The sequence below is a fragment of the Heptranchias perlo genome, chromosome 17, assembly GCF_035084215.1.
Source record: "Heptranchias perlo isolate sHepPer1 chromosome 17, sHepPer1.hap1, whole genome shotgun sequence".
In the NCBI taxonomy this organism is placed as follows: Eukaryota; Metazoa; Chordata; class Chondrichthyes; order Hexanchiformes; family Hexanchidae; genus Heptranchias; species Heptranchias perlo.
The window spans coordinates 47,676,046-47,695,542 of record NC_090341.1 but is presented as its reverse complement, the minus strand read 5'-3'; the positions used below and the strand labels follow the sequence as shown (position 1 = coordinate 47,695,542).

Here is a 19,497-nt window from a genome sequence, read left to right as displayed (position 1 = left end):
CACCTTCGTCAGGTGAAGTGAAGAGATGCATAAAGGCACAGCATATATAGTCAGAGAACAATGCCTGGTGATTACAGATAATCTTTCTAACTGCCCTTTATCACATCTCGGCAGAGAGATAATCACAGCAATCAAAGGAGTGAATGGTGTTCAAACAGGTTAGTCAGGGAAACATTACATCCAAGAATACTGAGGTGGGGTCAAATGTAGCAGATGCTGGGGTTTGTATTGAAAACAGATAACTTTTTTTTGCTGGAAATCGCAGCAGGTCCGGCCGCATCTCTGTATGGAGAACAAGCCAACTACGACTTGAGTCTGGATGACTCTACGTCAGGTGGGGTTACATGCAGCGTGACATGAACCCAAAATCCCGGTTGAGGCCCTCCTCATGGGTGCGGAACTTGGCTATCAATTTCTGCTCGACGATTTTGCGTTGTCGTGTGTCTCGAAGGCCGCCTTGGAGAACGCTTACCCGAAGATCGGAGGCTGAATGTCCTTGACTGCTGAAGTGCTCCCCGACTGGGAGGGAACCCTCCTGCCTGGTGATTGTTGTGCGGTGTCCGTTCATCCGTTGTCGCAGTGTCTGCTGCGATTTCCAGCAAAAAATAAGTTATCTGTTTTCAATACAAACCCTAGCATCTGCTACATTTGACCCCTTGTGACCCCACCTCAGTATTCTTGGATGTAATGTTTCCCTGACTAACCTGTTTGAACATCATTCGCTCCTTTGATTGCTGTGATTATCTCTCTGCCGAGTTGTGATAAAGGGCAGTTAAAAAGATTATCTGTAATCACCAGGCATTGTTCTCTGACTATATATACTGTGCCTTTATGCAACTCTTCACTTCACCTGACGAAGGAGCAAAGCTCCGAAAGCTTGTGATTTCAAATAAAGCTGTTGGACTATAACCTGGTGTTGTGCGACTCCTTACAAACATCCATTAACCTCTGCCCTCTGTTTCCTGTCTTTTTTAACCAATCTGCTATCTATGCTGCCATATTCCCTTGTTATTGAGCACGTTACTTTCATCAACAATGCTGATGTGAAATTCTCACATGCTTGAGATCAACTGTCGCTGTGTGACTAAAGGCGACTTGAAAATTACATCCTAAACAGGCGATGCAAATAAGAGAGTTCAGTCAACATAATTCAGTTGATTGGACCCTTCTAAGTCAATTCAGGTAACATATCTGTTGTAGCGGGTGGCGTGTGTGTGTGTGTGTGTGTGTGTGTGTGTGTATATATATTTTGGTAAAAATAAAGGTACGAGTTTATGAAGCAATGGTTATCCCCATATTATTATAAGGATCTGATTGTTTGTTTGAAAATGAGAAAGGTTGATGGGCAAAAGATACTAACAGCAAAGATGAGTTGGTTGAGAGGAATTTTGGGAGTTTGGAGGATGCAACGAATCAAGAATGATATAATAAGATCATGGCTTGGACCAGAAACAATGCTTGTCCACAAGATCCAAGAAAGGCGATTGCAATGGTTTGGGCATGAATCAGGAATGGAAACAGCTAGAAGACCTTCCATGGCCCTGCAGACACGGGTACATGGAAGAAGCTGAGGAAGAACAAGGAAGTGCTAGATAGACAATGTCAATAGTGACTTGTCACAGAAAGGGATACAGATGACTGAAGCGGCCGGGCTAGTTCAGAATCGACAACAGTGAAGGGAATTCATATATATATAGGCATTACTCATTATATAATGAAGTGCCTGATCTGTTTAATCTATTTATCTTTCTTAGAACTGAATGAAAACTGTTTTTCCTTGAATGTGAAAGACACCTTTGTCGCCTTATCTATTCAGTTAATCTGCCAATTTGAATAGGGCTTTTAAATTATCAAGATCGGGTATGGCCGTGATAGTGGGTAATGCAGCAGTCAGAGGCTTGGTATATTGCAGACTCTGTTAATATCCTGATATGGCTACTTGCTCTTAAGATTTTATCATACTTTTCAAAGTTATGTATGCTCCTAGAAATAGCAGTCTTCCATATACTGACACAATGACGTGCTCTCTCAACAGAATAATGCTTCCAAACTGCTGCTGGCAATAATGGAGAGCAGGCATGACAGTGAAAATGCAGAGAGAATACTTTATAACATGAGGCCCAAGGAACTGGTAGGAAGTCTTTATTTTTTAAAATTCATGTATTTTTCTTTCCCCAAGAGAGGATCGTTTTTTTTCGTTGTTTAAAGCCAATGATTCCCTAGGTGGAAGTGATAAAGAAGGCCTATCTACAGGGCGAGGTGGAGTTTGAGGATGTTGAGAATGGTGAAGATCATGCAGCATCACCTAGGAATGTCGGCCACAACATTTACATACTCGCACACCAGGTAAGTGCTGACATCGCACGTGGGTTCAGCCAAGGTTAGAGCAACAAAGGCGTGTTTGTGTCTGAGGAGCAGGAAGTTGCACAGCCTTTCTGTCTAGCCATCCGAGGTTCTAAAATGAGGCTTTTCTTCCAGTTTAGCTTATTTTGCCGTCACGTTTCCTCTTGGTTAAGAGATACACTTTAAAAGATGAATTTGATTTTTACCCAGCACCATAAATTTTCAGCTAACCATACAAAGAAAAATGTCTACATATTTTTATTTACAATTCATTTTTCACGTGTAAAATATTTGCTGTCAATGTGGATAAAATTCCTTTTGGGTATTGTCCCTTTTAAGAAAGTCATACTTGAATTTTGTCACTCTGGACTGTGCCCTAGTTTGGTTTTTTTCCCTGTCATTGGTAGCAGATCTGTTACGTCCCACACAAGAAAAACTTCCATTTGCTGTTTTTTTTGTTAAAGCCATAAATCCTCTTAGCATTATTTTCTGTGTGTGTGTGTGTGTGTGTGTGTGTGTGTGTGTGTGTTTATTATGTGTGATAACACACACTAGCCAACAAAGGTGCCTGCAACCTTGTTATATGCACAGATTGCTACATTATCCTTTGTAACTACCTTTGGCCCAATCCTCTTCCTCATCCTCATACTGCCCCACAGGCATGGGGTCAGCTTCCATATATACACTGACGACACCCGACTGTACCTCTCCACCATTTCTCACGACCCCTCCACTGCTTCTGTGTTGTCAGCCTGCTTGTCCAATCTTGGATAAGCTGCATTTTCCTCCAGCTAAACATTATGAAGACCAATGCCATCATCCTTGACCCCCCTCCGCAAACTCCATATTCCTCTGAAGTCGGTCACTCTTACTGGGCTGTGTCTTCATGAGCATCACCTTGCCAAATAGTAATTCATCATGAAAGCCTAGGGTAGATTGGATCCTGGGCTTTATAAATTGAGCCATAGAGTACAAAAGTATGGACGTCATGATGAACCTTTATAAAACACTGGTTTGGCCACAACTGGAGTATTTTGTCCAGTTCTGGGCACCGCACTTAAGGAAAGATGTGAAGGCCTTAGAGAGGGTGCAGAAGAGATTTACTAGAATTATTCCAGGGATGAGGGACTTTAGTTACGTGGATAGACTGGAGAAGCTGGGGTTGTTCTCCTTTGAACAGAGACAGTTGCGAGGAGATTTGATAAAGGTATTCAGAATCATGAAGGGTCTCGACAGAGTAGATAGAGAGAAACTGTTCCCATTGGCGGAAGGGTCAAGAACCAGAGGGCATAGATTTAAGGTGATTGGCAAAAGAACCAAAGGTGACATGAGGAAAATCTTCTTTACGCAGCGAGTGGTTAGGATCTGGAATGCACTGCCCGAGGGGGTGGTGGAGGCAGATTCAATCATGGCCTTCAAAAGGGAACTGGATAAGTACTTGAAAGGAAAAAATTTGCAGGGCTGCCGGGGGGGAGGTGGGAGGTGGGACGAGCTGGATTGCTCTTGTGGACTTGATGGGCCGAAGGGCTCCTTCCGTGCTGTAACCTTTCTGTGATTCTAAACAAGCTATTCAATTGCGGTGGGAGGGAGAGCATCGTCACAGAGTCCAATCCTGCCCATGCCCACTGTCCAAAAATGAACTTTCCAACAGAGGGGGAAAAAAATTTGATCTGGCCTATTATTTGGGCGTAGGTAGTGTGATCCGTTATTAACCCATGCCCAAAGGCCCCTGCACAGGCAGGACGAGAATTTTGTCCAGCCTTAGTACTCACCATCAAGCTGCATTCCGAATCCAGGCCTTGCACGTCAATTCAATGCAATTCACAATTTTCACCAGCAGGGGAGCCCCAATCTCTTAAAGGCAGGATGTCTTAAAATCTCAAAGGTAGCCGGTACCTGTTGTTTGCTAAAAATAACAGTCTGCTGTCTGAACGGAGACGTAAAACACAGATGCAGGTCCTGCCCCTATGTTTACACACTGATGTGTTATATTAAAACATTGAATAAAGGTTGCGCACTACTAAATCCCACATCCTGCAATCTGCTAGCCAGACCTCACGAATCTGCCGATCTGAGTTTGTACCAGGCCTGCGGCGGGGGGGGGAGGTGTCAAGGTGAGTGAAGTCAACTGTCAAGTGGCGTCTCCTACCAACTGCACCACTAGCCGCATCCACTGCTCCACGCACTACACACCCATCACCCACATACCAACAAACTCTTTCCATCAGTACACAACTCTTCCAATCAGATGCTTCCTCTCACCTTCACACATTACCATTGTTGCAAGTCGCCCAATCACAACTCACAGGCACACACACTGGCAGCTATTCAATCATGACAGGCACATCACCCAAACACACGTCCCGCTTGCTTGCAGGAGAAGGTGGTGCATAATAGGAGGCAGCAAGTGGCAGTGGCATTTAGCCCCTCGAGCCTTTGCATGTAGAAACGTTTCCTAACTTCACTCCTGCACGTCCTGACTCTAAATGTTAGGCTATGTCCCCTAGTCCTAGTATTCAAGTATAGAAGACCTCCAAAAACAGGTACAAATGCATCAGCAGCCAGAAGCAATAATCCAGCAACTAACCTGTGAATCCTGCATGGTCCCTTTAAATAGCGCTGGTGGGGGGTCCTCCAGGCACTCCAAGACCTCAGGTGGTCATGGTTAAGACAGTGCGTTGAGTGGAGCGTTAAGTCCCAAAATGGTGTCTATCACTTTCAATCAGTAATTGTATGCATTTTCTCCTTTACATGCTGCTGGCATTTGCTATTTACGCATGTGCTAAAACCTCGACCAAGATGGCGTCCGGCGCACGTCTTGCTAGAAGTGTGCGCGCGCACATCCAAGATGCCATCTTGGATGTTCGGGAGGCCGAGTAGCACCAAAACAAATTTAGTATCCAGTGTTTCCATTGGTTAGCAATAGGAACAGAAACCCTGCCTCATTTTCGGTTCCCCAATCTGGAGAAGCCGAGACCAATTGTAGCAACTCAGCTCAGAAATGTTTTCATTTAAGAGTTCTATCTTTTTTTGTACTGGACTTGTTAGTGTGTATTATCTGTCAAGTGTAAGCACGAGAAAAAATATTTGTTGACTAGACTAGCTTACTGACACTGATTCACCAAAACTCTTGCCCCAAATTACCTACTAGTGTTTGAATGCTTATCTTCCATTAACCTAGATGTACTTTTAATTGGCCCAGCAGTAGCTGAGTCTCGACGACTCACGTACATGTGCCTGAGTATTGCAACCACAGTTGAGTCAGTGGGTGTTGTGTACCACCATTTTTGGGGAAGGGGGAAGAGAAAGAAGGGATAATATCTTCTAATACCACCTGCCAGTTGTAAGCAAGAAAAAGGGTCACCTCGGGATCAATGGATGGGAGGCAATGTATGAAGTGTATCATCTACAAAACAAGACATTTTCATTTTTGTTTGAACTTAAGCTGTAGGGAATGTTGACAGTTTTGGTTCAGACACTCCAGAGACTCATAACCTGAAGATATCTACCTTATCCTTGCAGTTGGCACGCCATAACAAAGAGCTGCAACAAATGCTGAAGCCTGGCAGTCAGATGGGTGAAGGAGATGAAGCCTTGGAGTATTATGCTAAACACACAGCTCAGATTGAGGTCAGTAAATATGAGATTTAGAAATAAATAGACAGCAGTGTAATGGAAAGTCCTTAGTTACAACCTTGGTTTGTGCAGAACAATGTACTGATGTACGAGATCTATTAGGAAACATTCCAATGGAGGGTTTGATGAAGGTCTGGGAATCAAAACAAAGAGCTAATCAGACAAGCCTTCCTATTTGGGTGGTGGCCCAAAGGATTCCAAAAAAAATCTGTTATCTTAGGAAGTGGAACAAGATTACACAAGATGGCCCGAGTCATGAAGCAATCTTTAGTTCCCACTTGTGATGTTTCCCGCAGCATGCAGTGAAAACAAGTAAATGCCAAAAGAAATGGCTGAGAAGCAGTGAGTGGGATTGGACAGATAAAGAGGAACCCTCTTTGTTTTCTCATAAACCCGATGAGTACCATGTTCACATTGCATCAGTTGATCAAGTCGATAACTAGCCCAAAGTGATGAACCTTGTAGTTTTAGTGTATTTAATAGAAAATGACGATGCACCAAAACGGTAGGCGTTGGTGTTAAAATTAATTTTGGCCAGGGAGTCAATGCGAGAGTTGTTGGGCCGATTTTAACTCCCGGAGGGAAACAGGGCAGGAGGCATTCCCGCCCGGGAATTTGAGTGGGACGTTCGGCAGATTTTAACTGCTAGGCCTCACTTGAATGCCACCAGTCAGCTGCATGCCCGCTTTGGGTGGAAAGCAGCAACAGTGGGCGAGCAATGAAGATCAGGCAGCACAAAGGGAAGGCTGCCAGCAGCAAGGTAAGTCATGGGGGAGGGTGGGCAGTGGTGTTCCGATGGTCTTGCGGCTGGAAAGGCAGGAGAACCCAGGCCAGCAGAGGCCCTCACTTTCCTTGTGGGGTGTGGAGGTGCACTCCTAAGGAAAGTGTTTTCAGTTACCTGAGTTGGCCTTGCTGGATTCCCGACAGCTTTACCTGATGGAGCAGCCACAGTTTAAGATTCCATCAGGGTCCCATGTACGTTTTGCATTCATTAATGAGGCTTCCGCCAAACTCTAGCAAGAGCCACATCAACTGCCAAAAGCAATGGAGTTAAAATGAGGATTTTAATAATCGTTGAAGCCAATTGTGTGTGACCTGTTTGTGCAATTTACACTGCACTTTCAAAGCTAACTTGTGTTCAATGTTGCCCCAAAGAAATCTTAAAAACCCGACTAACCAATGCTTGGGTGAATCCTCACAATATTGCACATTTGAGTAAAAGAATGCCTGAACTTGGTACTTGCAACTTGTCGCAACCATTATTTTAGGTTATTATTTAAGATATTAATTCTTGTCCCATTAGTTGTCAATAGGCAGAATGGCAACTCTCTTAATTCGCATACATGAGGTAGATTCGTCATTCAATATAAAGCACTACACTGAGGCTCGTCTGTTTTTCTTTGTTCTGGTACACCTTGAACCCAGCTGGTCCCCCCCCCCCCCCATCAGCTGCAGTGATGGATGCTTCCGATCTCATTTGTCTCTCTCCTCGAGGACAGCCCAAGAAAAGTGGTTGAACTACAAGTTGGCATTGCAGAAAGAAAGACGTGCATTTATATAACTCCTTTCATGACCTCAGGACTTCCCAAAGCGCTTTACAACCAATGAAGTACTTTTGAAGTGTAGTCACTGTTATAATGTAGGAAACGTGGCAGCCATTTTGCACACAGCAAGGTCCCACAAACAGCAATGAGATAATGACCAGATAATCTTTTTTTCAGTGATGTTGGTTGAGGGATAAATATTGGCCAGGACACCAGGGAAAACTTCCCTGCTGTTCTTCGAAATAGTACCCTGGGATCTTTTACATCCACCTGACAGGGCAGATGGGGCAGTATCTGGCTAAATCTTACTCCTCCATTGAAACTGCCAGCCCTGGGAGGGTAACAGGAACATTACTGTCTTGAATTAGCAGGCTTAACTTCCCATGTGGTCCATATAAATGTAATACATTCGGGTTTCTTGAATTTCAGTCCCATTTAATTGGCAGTAGACTCAATGAATTCTGCTTTAGTGTAACTTTAAATTGATGTAAAAGCTTTGGGATCTGTATAAAGTGTGGTGGCACTGCAGAAATTCCTCCATAAATGTAATCATCCAGTATTGGAAGAAGCATTGTGTTGTCACAAATTCGATGATGCCTTAAGTGAGCCACTGACAGGTGTGCTTGTTAGTTGCAGGATGATGCAGTGGCTGATATCAATAAGATAAAAGCTGCATGAAGAATGTTATTGACATCTTGTGACTTTCTGGAAACTGCACTCAGACCTGAAATCACAAGAAGGGACTTGTGCTTATATTTGTGATAATGTGCAAACACCCATTTAAAATAAACCAATTAAAATATCCTGTAGTTGGATGAATCCTTATTCCTTGGGTGGTTATCTGTTGCAGCTTATGAAATGAGAGGTGACTGCCTCCCCCGCTCCCCCAATCTTTGAATGTTGCATGTCCAATGCTTCCAGTATTGTTTCTTTTTGGCTGCCATTTTGGACTGACATTTTCAAAGATGTTTTCCATAATCATCTGACTCCATTTGCAACTTGGCCAAAATGACCTACCCAGGCTCAGGACAGAAACCTAATAGAATTGCTGTGACAGTACGTGAAAGACTGGGTTAACATTTGGAAGCCAACAGCAAGTAGAGCAAATGATTGAAGTTGACGAGAGACATGTCCGACATCCATTCTACCTTGTTCAGTTGATCGAGTGTGGGCACAGGGCAACAGCAGAGACTGAGCTTGGAAGTCTTGGCAGCCGATTCTCCACATTGTAGGGTAGTTGTCCAGTGTAGTAGCTGTACTTGGAACCGCTTGGCTAAGGGCACGGCTAATTCTAGAGCACTAATCTTCAGCACTACAGTTTGGATGTTTTCAGGATGTGTCCAGTGCATTCAGCTTTTTCTTGATGTCATGTGGAGTGAATCAAATTGGCTACAGACTGGCATCTGTGATGGTGGGGACCTTAGGAGGAGGACGAGAAGGATCATCCACTCGGCACTTCTGGCTGAAGGTGGTTGTGAACACATCAGCCTTGTTTTTTGTACTCGTGCTGGGCTCCGCCATCATTAAGGATGGGGATGTTCATGGAGCCTCCTCCTCCCATTAGTTGCTTAATTGTCCTCTACCATTCTCAGCTGGATGTGGCTGGATTGCAGAGCTTTGATCTGATCCGTTGGTTGTGGGATCACGTAATTCTGTCTCTAGCATGCTGTTTTTGCTGTTTAGCTTGCATGTATGCATGTAGTCCTGTGTTGTAGTTTCACCAGGTTGGCACCTTATTTTCAGGTATGCCTGGTGCTGCTCCTGGCAAGCTGTTTTACACTCTCATTGAACCGGGTTGATCATCTGGCTTGATGGTGATAGAGGAGTAAGGGATATGCCGGGCCATGAGGTTACAGATTGTGGTGGAATATAATTCTGCTGCTGCTGATGGCCCACAGCGCCTCATGAATGCTCAATTTTGAGCTACTAGATTTGTTCTTAATCTATCCCATTTAGCATGATGGTGGTGTCACATGACCCAATGGAGGATGCCCTCAGTGTGAAGGTGGCACTTGGTCTCCACGACGACTGCGTGGTGGTCACAGTGCTGTCGTGGACAGATTCATCTACGACAGGTAGATTGGTGAGGATGAGGTCAAGTAGGTTATTCCCTCGTTGGTTCTCTCACCACCTGCCGCAGGCCCAGTCTGGCAGCTATGTCCTTCAGGACTCGGCCGGCTCGGTCAGTGGTGGTGCTACCGAGCCACTCTTAGTGATGGACATTGAAGTCCCCCACCCAGAGTACATTCTGTGCCCTTGCTACCACTCGATAAGCAATCTTCCGTTTTATTTTCTGATCACCAAAAAAGAAATCACAATCACAGGTTTTTTCTGTCGGGTCCGCTCATAATTGGAAGCAGCAATTGTTAATAAATACTAGACTTGTGTGAAATGAAGCTTTGAGATTTTAATCTCCAGTTTCTTTCAAAGTGTTCCGGAAAAAGTAAAGAACCTTTCAGATCCCCGTGGGATGAGAGGCACACCCTTCTACGCTGCAACTTCTATTGATGCACAGATTGCATGCAAGTGGAATCTTGCACATGCTCAGAATGCACAGATCTATTGGAAAGCCCTCTCCAACTATTCCAAAGTAAAAATATCCAGTCAAAGCTCAGGATTTTGAAACAGACTGAGGCCTTGAGATTAAGATGTCAATGCAGATCTTAGAAGACACATGACAATTCAATGGGGGAATATAATCATGTAAATGTAATTTTTTTTTAAAGAATTATTTAAAATCTTTCTTTGGGATCAAAAATTCAGTTACTGAGAAGACAAATGGTGAACAAAAATGTTTTCAAGAAGTATTTGAAGTAATTTGGTTGGTTCATCAACAGACCATGATTGTGAAATATTTACATATGTTTTTTCCATTATAAGTTCTTACATACAGTTTCTCGATTAAAAGTATTGATTGGAAAAGTGTTGCAGGAAGTAACATTTATAGACAGGAAGTGCCTGCTATACAAAAGACTTTTAATAATATATAGACAATATGGCATATATTGGGTAATTAATACTGTAAATTTATATATGTAATTGTAAGGATATGGCAAAGTTTTAATTATATCCCCATTTTCTGCAGATTGTGAGGCAGGACCGCACAATGGAACAAATAGTTTTCCCTGTTCCAAATATCTGTGAGTTCCTCACCAAGGAATCTAAATTGCGTGTGTACTATACCACTGAGCGGGATGAGCAAGGCAGCAAGATAAACGACTTCTTCCTGAGCTCGGAGAACCTCTTCAATGAAATGAACTGGCAAAAAAAGCTTCGAGGTTGGTTTAATTGCTTTTGAACTACATTTCCTTTTTGCTGTAGACTGTAATCCAAAAAAGCTGAACCCTCTTCTCCTCCCTTCCCACTGATATTATTACCACTTAACGACCCAACAAGTAACCTTGCAGTCGACATGCTTTGCACATGCATTGACTACTCAAATAGCTAAGATGGGACACTTGTCTGCAAATACATTTTTCACTACAGATATTAAAAATGAAAATGAGGCTATAGTTTATCTCTTATACATGTTTTACCATTAATTATATCTGACCTTGGTGTGGCATTTAAACATGGAAGAAAAACAATTCTTCAGAACTGGGAGAATTTTAGGTGTTTGTAAATATTCATAGGCAAAATAAGCTAAGCCCAAGGATGGTAGTTGGTGATAGGGGTTATGGATCTCATCTTTGGGAACTGATCCTCATGTCCAGTGAAAGGTTGTAAAATGATTTCCATGAAAGTCATTTGATGACTTTTATGCCCGAAGTTATTCGCTTTGTTATCTGTGTCCTGTTTGGTTTATGGCCTGGGGTCCCACTCCAGACAATTGAGCACAAAATATAGGATGACACTCCAGTGCAGTACTGAGGGAATGCTGCACTGTCGGAGGTGCCGTCTTTTGGATGAGACTTTAAACCGAGGCCCTATCTGCCCTCTCAGGTGGATGTAAAAGATCCCGTGGCGCTATTTCGAAGAAGAGCAGGGACGTTTTCCCTGGTGTCCTGGACAATATTTATCCCTCAACAAACATCACCTAAAACAGATTATCTGGTCATTATCACATTGCTGTTTTGGTCACCTTGCTGTGCGCAAATTGGCTGCCGCGTTTCCTACATTACAACTGTGACTACACTTCAGATGTACTTAATTGGCTGTAAAGCACTTTGGGACACCCTAAAGTCGTGAAAGGCGCTATATAAATGCGAGTCCTTTCTTCTTTGTTTCTTCCGCATTTGCTCCCACATACGTCCGTTATCTGGGCGCAAACCAGTGCTGTGGCTTAAAAGATAACGGAATTTAGGGCGTAAGTGAGTTACTGTCGTGACTACAGTACGCCCACATCTCCTCAATCTTTTACGTCCATCCATTAAACCTTCCATCCATTAAACCTTCCGTCCAAACAATCTCTGCCCACAAAACTAGCCACGCCCCTAACTCAAATGCGAGTACCCTCCAATTGCGGTTGTCCAGGGGGTGTCTCAACAATGTGACCAGATCTTCAGGCACAATTTGAAGATTTTTCTGGTGTTGTTTGGGATTTGTTTGAGCGTTTTAAAAAAAAATCCTCATTATGACTTGTTCTGTATTTTCTGTATCTTTGAATGGATTTTTATGGCAAGTGTAAGTCACCTTAAAAATTCCTCAATTGCAGGTTCCTAAGCATGCTGTGCCTGATGTGCATGAATGATGGTTAAATGTGTTGAAATTTAAATTCAAACCTCAAAGCAGAAATATACTAGTGTGGGTTCAGCGTTTCCTTGGGCCCCACTTATTTACGCTGATTTATGCCCATTTCAAGTTCGAGTGTATTTTAATGAGATTGGGAGGATACTTGGGCCTAATCGGTAAAATAGGCACAGCTTTCATGGGCGCAATTTTGGGTCGAACTTCCAGGTTGCGCCTAAGGAGGAATCTCCTGGCCGTAATCTTTAAAGAAGCCAACTTCAAATTCAATATTTTTCCTTTAAAATTGTTGCCTACCCAACATAATTGATATCCGGTGATACCAAAATTGGAGGTGGAGCCAGTAATGAGAGGCCATGCAACCCAATTCAAAAGGTTTAATTAACAAGGCCAACAGGTGGCAGATGCAGTTCAGTGTAGCTAACTGGAAAATTAATATGAGACCAAGGATCATCCAGAGGTGTTAAATGGAGCAGTGGTTCAACGTGCTGATCAGAAAAGAGGCACATGATTTGTAACTAAATGTAGTGATTTACCTATAAATCATGACAATTGCAGAAGCATTTGCAAAAAAATTGTTTAACGTAAGAACCACTTACTGCTTTTGAAATCTAGGACTGTGGAAATTATAGCAGAGAAGGGACTTTTCATCCATCCTGCCTGAGCAGAATCTTCAACTGGAGCAATGTAATCTAAACCCACAGCTCTACCCTTTTCCCCTTATCCTTTTATATTCTTCCTTTTCAAATACTTAGTAATTCCTTCATAAATGATATAATATCTGCCTCATGAGTTACTGTGGTCTTGATTTAATAGCCCTCCTTGTGAAAATATTTCTCCCACCTTCTCCATTCGGTCTTTAATGAGAATCCTGAATCTACGCCCTTTGTTACTGATTCACTAACTATTGGAAACAATCTTTTATCATTTGCCCTCTCATAATTTGGGAAAATCTTGATTAGTTTCTCTGTAACCTTCTCTGTCCCAATGAAAAGTGTCCCAGTTTGTCAAACCTTTCTCCATAACTATGACCTCCTATAACCTCTTGCTCCTGATATCATTCTTGTAAATGCTGCCTTGCCACTTTCCATGGTTCTAATACCCCTCCTATCACGGAGTGCCCAGAACTCCACACAATGCTCCAACTGTAAAATTTAACACATTGCTTGGTCTGAGATGCTCCTTCACCATCAGTAAGCAAGATTAATGGGGATTTAAAGAAAGAAACTATCACACATTTACTATTTAGCCGTCTCTTAAAATGGAAGAAACTTAAACTGGAATATCAGGACCAGCAATAATATTGTACTGAATCACCTGTAGCTGTGATGGTGGTGCTGCAATTAAATATTGCTGCTGCACTATAGATGCACCCCAGATCATCTTTTGTGTTTCACTTTCTACTATCCTCAAAGACAAAAGTAAATTTATTGATGCTGGTTTCTAAAAAAAAAAGTTCACTGTACAAAGTTTAAATTTTTAAAAAATTGTCGTCACTTTGAACCAAAATTGTGCTTGTTTTCATAGGTTACAAAACTCATGAGGTATCCTACATGACATCAGTTACAGTGGATAAACCAATGAAACTCTCAGCTCAGTGCTGTAGTCTTAAAAAAAAAAAGCAGATAAAAGTCTGGGTCACATTAGCAGAGGGACAAATGAAAAGAAATCGGATTGTTGTGGTGTAAGGCATCATCGACGTCATCTGGAGCATTTTCTGCTTCCATTCACCTAGTCATAGGAAGGATATCATTTCCCACGAGAGAGGGTGCAGTCGTGAGCAACAAGGGTGATTCTGGGTGTGATGACTAAGTTCTGAGGAGAAGTTTAGTTGGGTTACTTTCTTGGGAGGGCGCAGGAGGAGGTGAAGGTAATCTTCGAGGTGGTGTAATCTTTTCATACCCAGATCAGTCATTATTTGCATACTGCCTAGTTCCTTCTCTGTTGTTCCTGGAAATCTGATGTCTGACCTTGGCTACTTGCCTTTCTCTTCCTCAGAAAAGATGAAGTGATATAACTATTTCGCAATTCTGTTCCTTTGCCCTTAACTACATTAGACTCTATTGTGACTTCAGCCTCACCAATGATTCCTCAAATACCTCCCATTTCTCTGCGGAAGACCTCCCACCATTGTTGTATGTGGCAACCATTAATGCATTAAATCATTAACACTAAAGGGTCTCTCATAAAATTTGAAATGTTGTACTTTCAGGTTTGCAAATGGTTTTGTCCTATTTTTAAAGCATTACATTAAATGTGTTTTAATGTAGCTCTGTTTGTAACCTATCTCACATCAGTTCCTGCTCACCCATCACTCCTGTCCTCACCGATCTACATTGGCTCCTGGTCCCCCAATGCCTCGAATTTAAAATTTTCATCCTCATGTTTAAATTCTTTCGTGGCCTCGCTCCCCCCTCCCAAAAGCTCTTTTGCATTCCCCTTTTTGCCCCACCATTGGTCGTTGTGCCTTCAGCCATCTAGACCCCATGCTCTGGAATTCCCTCCCAAATCCCCTCTGATTCACCTTCCTCTCCTCCTTTAGGACCCTCCTTAAAACCCACCTCAGACCAACCTTTCGATCACCACTGCTAATCTTATCTGCTATGGCTCAGTGTCCATTTTTTGATCACACCTCCATGAAGCACCTTAGGATGTTTTTCTATGTTAAAGGTGTTATATAATTGCAAGTTGCTGTTGTTGCTTTTCAATAGATAGAGACGTGTGAAATATCAGGGGAGCCGCACTGAAGCACACTGCATACATGTAGTCAGACTGTGACTACATGTATGCACTGTGTAACAGGCAAACCTGGTTCTTTTTTATTTGTTTATGGGATGTGGGCGTTGCTGGCGAAACCAGCATTTATTGCCCATCCCTAATTGCCCTTGAGAAGGTGGTGGTGAGCCGCCTTCTTGAACCGCTGTGGTGAAGGTTCTCCCACAGTGCTGTTAGGGAGGGAGTTTCGGGATTTTGACCCAGTGACGATGAAGGAACGACGATATATTTCCAAGTCGGGATGGTGTGTGACTTGGTGGGGAACGTGCAGGTGGTGTTGTTCCCATGTACCTGCTGCCCTTGTCCTTCTAGGTGGTAGAGGTTGCGGGTTTGGGAGGTGCTGTCGAAGAAGCCTTGGCGAGTTGCTGCAGTGCATCCTGTGGATGGTACACACTGCATCCACAGTGCGTCGGTGGTGAAGGTGGTGGATGGGGTGTCAATCAAGCGGGCTGCTTTGTCCTGGATGGCAAGTGCATGCATTAAATTCAGCAGATTCAAATTTCCCCAGAGAACAGTTGTTACTGATGGAATGGCTCCCCTGGAACTTGGGAAATTTAAATGATCTGATTTAACTGCAAACTGCACAGAAATTGATACCTGCTCTCTATTAAAATTCGTTATCGGTGAAACAGTAACAGTGGTTCCGTAACATACTGAGAAGTACATGACTCAAATCAGTCAGCCTCTGGTTTAATGTTCAAGCTCAGGGGAGTACATTTACATTTGTTGGATTTCCCCCCCCCACCAATCCTCCTCCCCTCGAAGGACTATAGTTTCCATATTTAAAGAATAGGGGCAGTTATTTGAAAGGTCATGGGGAAGTTGTCAACCCAGGCAGTGAACAGTTCGACCCACGTTTATCACCTTTACAAAGTGTCCCTGTGATTTCCTCCCTAGGTATCACAGTAGATTTTGCAGTCGGTTCGATGCAGTGACGACACCATGAGGGAATTCTAACTCAGATGGGGAGATGATTGAAAGGAACCAATTACAATTTAACACATCCACAATTTTAACTAACCCTCTTGGAGAATGTTAAGCTCTGCTAGCAAATAAACCACAAGTAATTTTAGCCTAAATAAGAGTATAACTGACCAACCTCTGCTGTAATTACTGCCATTATTCTTCCAGCAACTTTTCATTGTTTGTTTTGCATTTGCTTATTTTCTTAATTTGTGAAATTAACATGACCTTGCAACAAATTTAACTGCTTTCTTTGAATGTTACTAATTCATTTACGTAGCAAAGCAACACACATCACTACCATTCCCATTACAGCACCGTGAGGGCGATGCGGTTGATATTGTGTATATGGATTTTCAAAAGGCGTTTGATAAAGTGCCACATTGGACACTAGGGGAATCAAGGGATATGGGGATCGGGCGGGAAAGTGGACTTGAGGTTGAAGATCAGCCATGATCTGATTGAATGACGGAGCAGGCTCGAGGGGCCGTATGGCCTACTCCTGCTCCTATTTCTTATGTTCTTATGTTCACACAACAGGCTTGTCAGCAAAATTGAAGCTGATGGAATAAAAGGGGCAGTGGCAGCATGGATACAAAATTGACTAAGTGACAGGAAACAGAGAGTAGTGGTGAACGGTTGTTTTTCGGACTGGAGGAAGGTATACAGTGGTGTTCCCCAGGAATCTGTATTAGGACTCTGCTTTTTTTTAATATATCTTAATAACTTGGACTTGGGTATACAGGCAGAATTCCAAAAATTGCAGATGACACAAAACAGTGAGGAGAATAGTAATAGACTTGAAGAGGACATAGACAAGCTGGTGGAATGGGTGGACACATGGCAGATGAAATTTAACGCAGAGAAGTGCAAAGTGATACATTTTGGCAGGAAAAACGAGGAGAGGCAATATGAACTAAATGGCACAATTCTAAAGGGGGTGCAAGTACAGAGACACCTGGGGGTATATGTGCACAAATCTTTGAAGGTGGCAGGACAGGTTGAGAAAGCGGTTAAAAAAGCATACGGGATCCTGGGCTTTATAAATGGAGGCATAGAGTATAAAAGCAAGGAAGTTACGTTGAACCTTTATAAAACACTGGTTCGGCCACAGCTGGAGTATTGTGTCCAATTCTGGGCACCGCACTTTTTTAGGAAGGATGTGAGGGCCTTAGAGAGGGTGCAGAAAATATTTACTAGAATGGTTCCAGGGATGAGGGACTTCGGTTACGTGGATAGACCGGAGAAGCTTTTCTTAAAGCCGAGAAGATTGAGAGGGGATTTGATAAACGTGTTCAAAATCATGAAGGGTTTAGATAGAATAAATAAAGAGAAACTGTTCCCATTGGCGGAAGTGTTGAGAACCAGAGGACACAGATATAAGGTAATTGGCTAAAGAACGGAAGGCAATATGAGGAGAAACTTTTAACGCAGTGATTAGTTATGATCTGGAATGCTCTGCCTGAAAGGGTGGTGGAAGCAGATTCAATCGTGGCTTTCAAAAAGGAATTGGATAAATACTTGAAGGGGAAAAATTTGCAGGGCTATGGGGAAAGAGCGGGGGAATGGGACTAACTGGATTGCTCTGACAAAGAGCCAGCATGCGATCGATGGGCCAAATGGCCTCTTTCTGTGCTGTAACCATTCTATGATTCTATGGTTATATGACCACACTTCAACCCAATTCTGACCCCTAAGTGAACAGCTAGAGTCCAGCTGAGATTGATAGAATATTGTGAGGTAAGGGAATCAAGGGATATGGAACCAAGTTGGGTAAATGGAGTTAAGGTAAATATCAGCCATGATCAAATTGAAAGGCGGAGCAGACTCGAGGGGCTGAATCCTGTTTCTATGTCCAGAAGCTAACAGTTTCTCTGCCATTCCAATTACCTTTGTTTCTGTCTGAGTGAAACTTGCCAGCGGCAGCCCACTTGCCTCTGTTTTATTTTGACTTGTTCTCTTGATGTGGGCGTCACTGGCAAGGCTGTCATTTATTGCCTATCCATAATTGTCCTGAGAAGGTGGCGGTGGGTCGTCTTCTTGAACCCATGCAGTCCGCGTGGGAAGATATCAAAAGGAACCAATTACAATTTAACACATCAACAATTTTAACTCACCCTCTTAGAGAACACCAAGCTCCACCAGCAAATAAACCACAAGTACATTTAGCCTAAATAATTCAGAGCTCCTCTGAGCATCGTAATGCGCTCCCACGATGGTGGTAGATAGGGAATTCCAGGAATTTGACCCAGCCACAGTAAAGGAATGGTGGTTTATGTCCAAGTTGGGATGATGTGTGACTTGGAGAGGAACCTGGAGGTGATGGTGTTCCCACAACATTGCTAAACTTGTCCTCGGTGGCAGAGCTTGCAGAGCCGAGAGGTGCTATCGAAGTAAGTTTGGTGAATTGCTGCAGTGCATCCTGTAAGTACCATGTACTGTAGCCACAGTACGCTGGTGATGGAGAGGATGGATATTGAGTTTAGTGACAGAGGCGCTGATCAAGTGGGCCGCTTTGCCTTGGATGGTGTTGAATGTGAGTTGAACATGTTGCTGCGGCTGCATCCAGGGGAGTGACGTGCCTTTCACCACACTCCCGACGAGTAGATGGTGGAAAGGCATTGAGGGGTCAGGAGGTGAGCCACTCAAACACAAGAGAGTTACGCATGAGGAAGGCCATTTGGCTCACCTTGATTTATCCATCTAGAGAGATCCTAATAACCGCCCCACTGCAGCATCCGATTGTCTCTTAAATGGTTCCAGGGTTTTTGCCCCCACTGCTCTACCTGGAAGTTTATTCCACACGTTGATCATTTTGTGTTTGGAAGAACTTCCTGATAATGGTCCCAAAATTATCTCGTACTACTTTGAACCTGTGTCTCTTTGTTCTACTTCCGGTGTTTAATTTAAAATAATATTCAGTGTTAACGTTTTCTATGCTCTTAACAACCTGTGAGGTCACCTCTCGGACACTTTCTTTCTAGACTGAAAAGCCCAAGTCTCTTCAGTATTTCCTCATAACTCCGAGCCCTTCTACTGAGGATCAGCCTTTTGGCTCTTTTCTGCATTGCCTCCAGCTCTTGAATGTCCCTCTTGATTCTTGGTGACCCGAACTAGAGGCAGTATTCAAGGTGCATTCTGAGCAGAGCACTGTACAGTTTGATCACGATTTGCTCTGACTTGTATTCTACAATTATGGCTATGTAGTTCAACATTGCTACTGTGTATTGGTTGGACATGTTTAGCACCAAGTCTACTAAGATTCCGAGGTCTCTTTCAGGATCATCATTAGCTATTTTGACTGGTCGCAAAGCACCCAGTCTCTGCCCTGCTCTTGTCGACACGGTGCTAATATGGCCGGTTCATAGAAGCTTCTGGTGAAGGTTTGCAGTTAGGTTGGTGGATTCACATTTTCTGTGCTCTGGGCAGCTATGGTGACTGATGGGATGGCTTCCTGGAGCACAGAAAATTTGAATCTGCTAATGTCGCCAATAAAACACAGGCGGGTGGCCAAGAATGGCAAGTACCGGCACGGAGTGCAGTGATGGAA

The 19,497-nt window shown here is 43.2% G+C and overlaps 1 protein-coding gene across 6 annotated transcripts in view; it reads left to right on the top strand.

Moving 5' to 3' along the window:
* itpr1b (inositol 1,4,5-trisphosphate receptor, type 1b) overlaps positions 1-19,497 on the top strand; it is a 439,399-nt gene that overhangs the window by 319,997 nt on the left and 99,905 nt on the right. For all 6 annotated transcript variants that reach the window (XM_067998943.1, XM_067998947.1, XM_067998944.1 and 3 more), the window contains 4 exons: positions 2,036-2,131; positions 2,224-2,346; positions 5,866-5,973; positions 10,609-10,801. In XM_067998943.1, the coding sequence (XP_067855044.1) occupies positions 2,036-2,131; positions 2,224-2,346; positions 5,866-5,973; positions 10,609-10,801 (520 nt within the window). The remainder of the gene's footprint in view (positions 1-2,035; positions 2,132-2,223; positions 2,347-5,865; positions 5,974-10,608; positions 10,802-19,497) is intronic.